Below are 10,774 nucleotides of genomic sequence, written 5' to 3' on the forward strand. Positions count from 1 at the left end.
TTTAAACTAGCCATTTACTTTCCTTTAAAAACCATAATTTTATGCCATTTAAGGGTTCCAGGCTTTAAAAAAAGTAATAAGGTGCATAAATGAGTTTAAAAAGTAAATTTTTGCTTGCTAAATACTTTGAATAATTTTTACTTACTAAATACTGTGTATAACTTTGTGAACACCCTTTTCTACAGTTTACTGACATCTGCTGAAAGCTGTCTCACTCTTTACCATGATAATAATATGTAACCCTGTAATAGCACAGCGGAGCTTGCAAGACTGTTCTACATACACGCTCTCATACATGACTTTTAATATCCTTATAGAGTTCTTGATTGTGGGGTAATGTTTATTGATACTTTAATTCAACAAACCAAACACAGTCCCCTACATTGCAAATCTATTAACATGTCTTTCGTTGTAGGTGAAAGGCAAAGGTACACTGGGGAGAGAACAGGATTTGATGCAGATGATTCAGATGGAGGAGACGATGATGATAACGAGGATGAAGATGAAGACAGTCAAGCAGAGTCTGGTCTTTCGGCCACTCCATCTGTCACTGCTAGCCCACAACATTATCCCTTTCGAAACAGCCAGCAAGATGCTTGTAATGCTGATGAAGATCTACGAGTGCCACATTGTTTTTCCCAGTCCAATTCCATGGACAGTCTTCCCAAAGCTTTAATAACCAGAATGACCGCAATGACAACTTCCACTATCTGCAGGCCAGAGAACTACGAGGAGAGGAGCAAAGTGGATTTTCCACAGGAGACTACAGGTCCACCCAAAGATGTGTCCTCTCCAAAATCTTTATGTCATCAAATGTCTGTGGATTATCCAGAAGCAGAGAGCCTGGGAGCCACAAAATCTGTGCATGTACACCGTGTAAGTCATTTAATGCACAGACATATTGCTTGGATATACACTATAAATATCCACCTCAGCCACATGATCCACATTGATTAAACAGATCAATACATATTTTAATATAATTCACAAGAATCATGAATACCCTGTAATCTAGTGCTTAGTGATGTCATCGGTTATAATCAGTGCTGCAATTTCATTTATATGACTCACTAAAAATTGTGTATCATAATAATGTCCCCCTGTTGAAAAATATGGCTACCTTTGGCCTCGTGCTTTTATATGGTCATGGAACTCCGTAGTTATTTGTAATATCCGGTAGTTTATGCACTATATAACTTGACCTTGAAACATGTTGCAAAGAAAATACCAGTTCAATACATGAAAAAATTGTTAAAGCCCTAAATGTAAAATCTTCACATTTGTACAAGCCCAGATACTAATATTTTGCCTTCAGACATCTAACAAGAAATACAAAATAACATCCTTGTAAATTACTGTCATTTGTCACCAACATGGTAGCTGACATATTCTCCCTACTGTGTATGTGCTGTGCTTTATTGTAATAATATCACAAACTTGCTCCCGCAGTGGTTTCTTTCCATCACAGATGAATTTGAACAAAGGTGGTGTGACTATGTTTGTGGGTTGCTTACAGAATCCTGTACATTTTTATGTTTGGATATTGTTGAGAACATGATAGCAACTGGTTTTGCCCAACATTACAGACAAAGATCTGATCGTACGAATCGAGGATTCGTACGATTTTCGGACCGTGTGTGGAGAGTCCCGACATTTTTCGTCCGGCAGAGATCGGCGGTTTGGTCGATCAGACAGGTTAAAAGATTTCTGTCGGCTGCGGGTAATATCTCTGTATGTATTGACGGTCGTACGATTTTCAGTTGGAGACTGTTACCAGCTTTTGTCGGACATAACTTTCGTACAATTGCTGACAGGGGCAGAACATCGGCTGATCTGTTCTTTTCTACTTTGTTTGATCGGAATGGTTAGTGGCAGGTCGGGAGATGGGGAAGTCCGATCGTACGTTGATTCGTACGATCGGATCTTTGCGTCTGTGGCCAGCTTTAGAAATGTTGAAAAAGGTGAGAATAGAGATTGCCATTCTTAGGGAAGTAATGTTCGGTCATACAACTACAAGCCTTACAGCTTAAGCCAAACACTGATTGACACTGGCTTCTAACTCACTAATCACTGATGTTGGATTATTCAACAGGATTTGAGTAAATGGAGTTTTGGGAGGAGGAAAGTATGGTTTTGACTAATCAACGACGTTTGTGGGCAAGCTAGAATATACAACCAGTACCTGTATAAGCAATACATATTAAATATGTTTGTAGAATTGTTTTTCTCTGAACATTTACCTTATACATACAAAACAGAAAATATTAAAATCTAAAAGAAAGTACCCTTAATCCATATTGTTCTCTGTTGTCCTTGGTTTCAACTTGTCTAATAACAAGTATTTTTCTTATGCTCTAGGGTGATGGTACACAGGGAGACTTGTCCCCATGGGAAATCTGCACTACCTGCGGGAAATAAATCTTGTGAATATATGTTTGTATTGTAGTCAGCAGGAATTGCCATTGGTAAAATATAACTTAATTTTGCCAGCAAAGATTCCTATTTTCAGGAGGTGTGGTACCCACAGCTAGTGCAGATTTCCTGTAGGTGACAAATCTCTTATTAAAGTTCTGAGCAATCAGATTTTCTGCAATAGGTAGGATTGTTTAGAGAAAAATACTGGCCTTTTCTTGTTCCCTATTATATTGTAGTGACATTGGCATCAAGCATAATTTGTTAGAGGATGGGCCAATAAAATACTGGGTATTTTGAAATGATAGCAATGGGTATGGCAATACATACTGCATTCCTTAAAGACATGGAGTGGATATGTGGATGAATAGAGTACTAATTTTACATTTTCTCTCTAGAAATATGATTCTTAATCAGATAGAGTATGCTATTAAAGAAGAATGTTTTTTTTTCATATGGGTTTGTAACCTGGGCTTCACTAGGCGAACAAAGGCCAGATAATATTGATTTTCCTACTTGACAATAATTAGGATAAACTTTCTCAAAACAAAATCAATTTAATTCTTTGTTTAAGCTTTTTATGGGAATGTGGTATATCCATATTACTAGGCGAAGTGACAGTTCATGCATCTGTGGCATTATCCCAAGTTTCTTTGTAGTAAGACAAAATAATGAAAAGGTTCTTAATTGATCCTACTTATCCAGCATGTTTTCAGGGACAATATCTGCAGCATACCTGACGTTCTTTTCTCCTATTAATATTGATTTGTAAAGAAAGATCTAAGTATTGGACATCAGCCGCTGGAGGATACTGGTTATGATATGTCACCTGGAAAACTACAGATTTAACTTTCTTGCTTTATACAGTGTCATTCCTCCTGTATCCTGAGAACAACCTGTTGCATGTAATGAAATTGCTTGTCATTCAGCTTCAGTGTACGGTAGCTTTAATTTGTATCTTAGACTACATGTTTTCACTTTTGGATAATATCACTTTAGCAGCCATGGGAAGAAAAATGGGCAAATCTTGCAGGATTATTAATAGCTCACTGTTGGAAAATGATAAAAGCATAATGATGAAAAGGTTTGATCCTCCTGTATAAGAGCCAAAATAACCATAAACAGACTCCGCTAGAATGCCATAGATTCACTATACAAAATCCAATGTGATAATTATGTTATGGCTTGCAGGAACTTTTTGTTGTGGAATAAAATTATGTTTCAGAGATTTAATGGGACTGAATCCATTCAGATTATTATTGCATCGATGCTTCCATAACTGAAAGTTATTAAATGAGGGATCATGTGCACACTAGCATTTTGGCAATACATTTGGTGGAATGTTTGTTTAATGCCCTGGCTTTAGAATACTCAAATCTCTCTTTTCTGTTCTTTACAGGAAAACTCTTCTGTGAATATACCTTCTTCTCCAGTAGACCGAAGTACACAGACCATGGATTCTTGTATAGACACCACAGACAGTAATGTTCACCAGCATAAAACAACGGAGTCCGCTCGGCAGCCTTCCTCAGTGGAACCTCCTCATACACATCTTTTTAGCCACTTACCTTTGCATTCGCAACAGCCAACAAGATCACCCTACAGCATGATTCCAGTAGGGGGAATTCAACTTGTTCCTGCTGGTTTAGCAGCATACTCCACATTTGTACCATTTCAGGCTGCTCCAGTGCAGCTTACCATACCTGCAATGGGAGTTATTCATAGAACTTCAACTGCTGTGGGAGATAAGGCTGCAGAGGTACCCAACACCCCAAATCCTATAGGGGTGGCTGAAGTAAACGGTGTTGTACCATGCATTCCAATAGGTCAGGTTAACATGTCTGGTCTAAGTGCTTCCGGTTTACAGTCCCTTCAGCCATTAAATGTGGAAACACTAAGCATATTAGGTCTTTCTAATACAAATGTAGCTCCACAGATTCACCCTTCTGGGCTCACTCTAAATACAGTCGGCTTGCAGGTTTTGACTGCAAGTCCAGCTCCCCAAAGCAACCCTAGCCCACAGACTCACATCCCTGGCCTCCAGATACTAAACATAGCTCTGCCAACTTTATTCCCATCTATTAGCCCAATTACAGTTGAGAGCCAAGGAGTCTTCGATCAGTCATCTACATGTAGCCCAGCAGCTGGGAAGGATTCTGCCAAATTTACTGCGGCAGACACAAAAAATATGAAACAGACTGAACCCCCACAAGGTTTTTCGGGGGTGCAAGAATGCCATCAGATAGCACGTGATTTGTCAGTCACAGATGAGAAGCCTCCAGTTTGTTGTTTGGCTGCTGACAGAGGACCTCAGTCAAAACAATGTTCGAACATCAGCTTCAGTCAAATAAGAATCTCTTCATCAGCAGATCTGTATATAAAGGCTAATTCTGACAGTGCCAACAAGCCTCCTGTTAGTCACACTCTTCCTCTCTTAAGGCATCAGAGAAGAACAGAAGTGATCTCCAGGCAGAGCACTGTGCTGTTTAGTGATTCCAGCAGTGATGATGATGAGGACAGGCTGGTTATAGCAACCTAAATACTCTTACCGGTTTTTGCTAAGGTCTTGTAACTAATTTGGAGTGGGAGTGGCACAAAGAGACACTTAAAGGTTTATTTAAAAAAAAAAAAAAATGACTTTATCTTTAAAGCACATTCTTTCTTAAACATTACTCGTGCAATCATAAACTCTAGACCAACAATTATTTTTTTTTTTATATTTTATTGTCTTCTATTGCCATTTTTTTGTAAATGTTGTATAGACAATTGTGCCTTCGGAGTTTTATGTGTAGAAATCTGTACATATTAGTGAATAAAAAAAGAATATATATATATAAATATATAAATATGTCATGTACATAACCAAGGTAGTTGCTTGTGTTCAGTACGTAAATATCTCATGTTGCGTTAAAATATTAAATTATAAATCACTTATGTATATGTTGCACTGTTAAATGTCATTTTTTTATGGATGTGGGGCAACTTACTGTGTACAAATCTTCTATGTAAAACTCCATATTTATTGTGTCCATATTAGTCTTGGAAATGGTCCTGTCCAACTTTGTGTGCAAGAAGGTAGCTTTACACTTAAAACAGAATTTCTGTGTTAACAAATGTTCCAGTAAATTTTTTATTACTGACTTTATTTGCTCGTATTGTGCCTTCCTCTTTTACTTACAAAGATTAAATAATGTGAGTACTTTTGATCACATGGACTTGAACTTTTTGGAGATAAATCTAATGTAATCATCTAATGTCATCATGAGGGAAGGAGCATAATCCCTCCTTTCTGTGTTTTTATTCTGTAGAGTTAGTTGTACTATTTCAGACACCATACCAAGCAGAACTGAGAATATAAGTTATATATAGATATTATAGTGGCATATTATATATTATAGTGGCAGAAAAATGAACATGGCAGATCAAATTTGTCAATGAACTTCGGAAAAAAAAGAAATGAAACGTGTAACACATCATTATTTAAGTTAATTTTGAATTAGGTATATTGATATGAGTATATCATATGGATATTAATAATCCGCAAATGTAGCTATGTGCTTTCTTTAGTTGGAATGTAAGGAGGTAAGAAATGAAGAAAGATGGCCAAAAAGTGTTTTAACACCTGTCTAACATCTCATTGCTACACCCAGAGTATTAATCTAAAGTTGGTCCTCTATTGCTAAAACAGCCTTAACCTCTACTGTTTTTGAAATGGTTTACACTAGATGTTGGAACATTGTAAGTGGAATTTGCTTCTATTCATAAGTAAGAAGTTGGGGAATCAGAACTGACTTCCATCACTTATCCAATTGATGCCGTATTTGTTCTGTTGGATGAGGTCAGGGCTCTGTGCAGGTTAGTCATGCTCTTCCACTCCCCATCTCTGCAAACCAGAGACATTATTTTGTGCACAAGGGTTATTATCTTGTTGAAACAAGAATGGGCCTTCCCCAAACTGTTGCTGCATTGTATAATGTAGAGGCACTTACAAATTAAATTGTCATTTAAAAGTGGTATTTACATTCTTTTGGGCATATAGTGTAGATTATAGCAGTTAATAGAAATTCTCAGTGCCCCTTGCCGAAATAGGATTTTTAGAACATTACACATATCATGGACCGCATCATTTGGGTACTCAATCACTGTATGGGTCTGTATTGTTAAAAATATGACAGCGACAGCTACTGGTTTTATTCTAGTGTGAATTCGACCCCGCAGCTTACATGGGGTTAGATTTTATCACAGAATGGCAATTTTCTTAAGACATCTATCTAAATCGCACCCAAAATGAAGTTCAGGCTGAGCAACCATCTGTCTCTTCTCTGTGCCACCCCTGCTCCCATCCCACAGTTTGGGAAGAACTGCCTTAAGTGGTCTATTTAGTAAATGGAAAAATAACATCACCGGGAGGGTAGGAAAACTTACCTAACACCTTACCCATTGGATAAAAAAATGTCAAATGAACAGTGTCTTTTCTCCTTAAGGCAACCCATCACCCAACTGGCAAACAGGGCCTGAGCATTATAGACTGGATACTACTTACTGAGTCATTCCAGCATCAGAGCATATAGAGGGCAAAAAGTAGAAAAACCCTGCATATTTTTGCACAATATACCTTTATTTGATTCTCATAATTTTATATTTTTGCACAACTATTTTCTGGATACAATAAATACATAGAAACTAAAACAAAAAAATATCAGCTGTATTTATTCTCATGCAGACTAGAGAGATTTCTGTTGCTTGGGTAGAATATATTGCCCATAAGAAACTGGCAAGCCTCCCAGTATGCCAGGAGCTTGGAAATAAAAAAAAAATTGTAAATTGTATCTGCCACTCACATACCATATATGTAAACATTCTGAACCTTATACCTCAATAACTAGGCACTGAGGTATGAAAAAAAGGTAGATTATGGGGGTGTATCGCATGTAAAGAAGATATATTTGTTAACCCAATGCCACTGTACGATTATTTTGTTTTAACTTTTTTCAGTACCATGGACAGTGCTGGAAATCACCTAAGAAAGCTGGACCCTTGAAAGTATTATTGTGCATTTAGAGCTGGGTAAATGCATTAGAAGAGAATATACACGTCTATATTCACATCACATTACAAGAGATGAATATACATTTTTGCAAAGTAGGAGAACACTGGAAAAATGTAAATGGAACCTTTCCAGATCCTTTATCATTACATAAACACAATGCATCCAGCTATTTTGTATTTATACAATCCAGGTTTCCAGAAGATTAAAAGAAAGGAATAATTTATTGATTAATGTTTTTAAATGAATTAGGAACAGACGGTACACACAAACCTTTGGATGAAAATCACTTATCTGCTTGAACTTCCCTAGAAGATGTGGCATTACATTCTATGGATTTATTGCTTACATGAGTCCAGTAGGAATAAAGGCAGGGAATGCTTTAGCTACAAAGTTTTTGTTTAAAGGTATGACATTGGTGTTTGTATTAAAAAGGCAAATTACTTCGGATTGAAGGAAATATATAGTTGCTATTGGTAGAAACATGTTACTGTGTTTTGCAAGTAGCCCTGGGTCCAGGGTTATTTCCAATCATGTATGTAATATCTCATAGCCCTTAAGTAAACACTGCTTTCTTTGCTTTGTACAGATGTAGAGGTGATAAATCTTTCTAACTGCTTTGCCCATCCAACAAGAGTGGACCATGAAGCAACAGAAGTGGTGATGGGATTCTACCTGTTATTGTTCACAATGAAGTCCAACAATGAAGTGTAACAGCAATGCAGTTGTAGTGTTCTGTGCACTGCAAGTGAAACCACACATGGCTTCTGCACATTTTGGGTTTTTAGCCAATGATGTTGACCGTATCTTCCCATTTGCTTTTTTCTGTTTAAAGGGTGCCTATCACAAAATGAGCTTTAATATAAGCCTCAGCTCATGGAAAGAGATGTAAAATGTAATCATTCCGTTTTGAGTGAGAGTCTGCTATTTCCAGTCAAAGAGAATATATGCCAATATGTTTGACCTAACTCAAGCAAAATCTGACTTCATCTTGCATGACAGATTGCTGATAGACAGTGAAGTGTAACTTGATCATTTTAGAATATTAATTGATTATATTTAGAAAGTTCCTTCTTTCCATGAGATGAGGCTCACAATAAATGTTATATTTTTGTGATAGTTCCCCTTTAAATTTTATATTTTTGTGATTGTTCTTTAAATTGTTTGTCAGGTCAAAAGCTGCACATTATTTTTGCTCAATATTCATATTTTATACCCCAGACATCCATGCTAATATCACAATATCCACTTGCCAGGATTGTACAAGATGATGAGTTTAATAAACTTTAACATTTGCTACATGTGTTGTAACTCATAGCAACTAATCAGCAGGTAGCATTTATTGACCAGCTTTTAAGAAAACACACATCTCATTGGTTGCAATGAGTTGCTAAATGTGGGCAAAGCCTTTCTAAACAAATAGGAAGAAGGTGCTCCAGAATATCAATATAAATCACAATGTGGATAGCTTACCAAGTTCTAATTGGACCGGTGTTGTTAGTGGAGTACCGCAGGGCTCTGTACTAAGGGGTCAGTTTACTAAAGTGCGTTAAAAATATTCGCACAATATAAAGACAGAATTTTCGGCAAATATGTTATCGCCAGTTTACTAACCTGCGGTAAATATAAATTTGCCAATTTTCTTGCGCAAGAATAATTGTTCGCCAGTTATCGCATTCGCTGAAAATAACGCTACGTACACATTAACGCATGGTTTGTGCTAAAGACAAAATTAACGCCAGAATATTCGCAAACTTTTACCGCCACCTATGTAGTGACGTAAAAGTATTTTTTTCGCTAGAAAATTCTCAAGGGGCAGGAAATATCCCATAATACTGTTTTTTTTACCCATCATTCTTTGCTGACAGGAGAGAGATCTGTAGCTATTGCTGACAGGATGTTTTGGCTTCTGCTTCTATCTGGTGCAACAGCAGCAGTTTCAGCTCAGCGGCGTATTATTGGCAGCGGGCATCACAGTCCAAGGATTCGTCAGCCTCTACACTTTTTTGGTTTCATTGTGATTGGCTACATTAAACTGTGCATTTCTATGAAGCAAAGAGATTGACTGGTATGATTTCTTGTTCCTATGATTCTATTGGCAGAAGGGTTTATATGATGCATACATGTTTGATTGGTGTTACTCTGGTGATGTTGTTGGATGGTATAATCATCAGTCAATAAAGTTTATGAGTTTTGAAGATGCATTTCTGGCCATAAATGTCACAGTAAAAATTGCCATAATAACCGCCATAAAACAAGACTATTTTATAGTATAAATATTCGCAAAAACTTAATTTTTCGCCAGAAAATTCGCAACTCGCTAAAATTACCGCTAACGTAAGCTGGTTCCTTAACGTAGTTACCTCAAATGATCGCAATGACTTCTGAGCGCATCGCTGTTTAGTAAACTTAGTCGCTGCGAATATTCTGGCGTAAAAATATTCTCAGCGATAACATGCGGAAACTTAAAGTCAGATTTACCGCACTTTAGTAAACGGACCCCTAGGTCCCTTGCTTTTCAACTTGTTTATTAATGACCTGGAAGTGGGCATTGAAAGTACTGTTTATATTTTTGCACTATAGGTTTTGAACTATAGGTTCCATGCAGGATGCTGCCACTTTTCAGAGGGATTTGTCTAAGTTGGGAAACTGGGCAGCAAACTGGAAAATGAGGTTCAATGTTGATAAATGCAAGGTTATGCACTTTGGCAAAAATAATATAAATGCAAGTTATACACTAAATGGCAGCGTGTTGGGAGTTTCCTTAAATGAGAAGGATCTTGGGTTTTTTGTAGACAACAAGTTGTCTAATTCTGGGCAGTGTCATTCTGTGGCTACTAAAGCAAATAAAGTTCTGTCTTGCATAAAAAAGGGCTTTAACTCAAGGGATGAAAACATAATGATGCCTCTTTATATGTCCCTGGTAAGGCCTCATCTGGAGTATGCAGTTCAGTTTTGGACTCCAGTCCTTAAGAGGGATATAAATGAGCTGGAGAGAGTGCAGAGACGTGCAACTAAATTGGTTAGAGGGACGGAAGACTTCAATTATGAGGGTAGACTGTCAAGGTTTTGGTTGTTTTCTCTGGAAAAAAGGTGCTTGCGAGGGGACATGATTACTCTTTACAAGCACATTAGAGGACATTATAGACAAATAGCAGGGGACCTTTTTACCCATAAAGTGGATCACCGTATCAGAGGCCACCCCTTCAGGCTAGAAGAACCTTAATTTGAAGCAACGTAGGGGGTTCTTCAGGACAGTGAGGTTGTGGAATGCACTGCCGGGTGATATTGTGATGGCTGATTCTGTTAATGCCT

General features: G+C 37.4%; 1 protein-coding gene across 3 annotated transcripts in view; it reads left to right on the top strand.

The window, feature by feature from the left end:
* The window catches only part of hivep1.L (HIVEP zinc finger 1 L homeolog), a 146,978-nt gene extending 141,421 nt beyond the window's left edge, over positions 1-5,557 (top strand). For all 3 annotated transcript variants that reach the window (XM_041566296.1, XM_018267795.2, XM_041566295.1), the window contains exons 8-9: positions 416-876; positions 3,812-5,557. In XM_041566296.1, coding sequence (XP_041422230.1) covers positions 416-876; positions 3,812-4,951 — 1,601 coding nt within the window. In that variant the 3' untranslated portion in view covers positions 4,952-5,557. The remainder of the gene's footprint in view (positions 1-415; positions 877-3,811) is intronic.
* Positions 5,558-10,774: the final 5,217 nt, after the last annotated feature.

This window comes from Xenopus laevis, chromosome 6L (assembly GCF_017654675.1).
Source record: "Xenopus laevis strain J_2021 chromosome 6L, Xenopus_laevis_v10.1, whole genome shotgun sequence".
NCBI lineage: Eukaryota > Metazoa > Chordata > Amphibia > Anura > Pipidae > Xenopus > Xenopus laevis.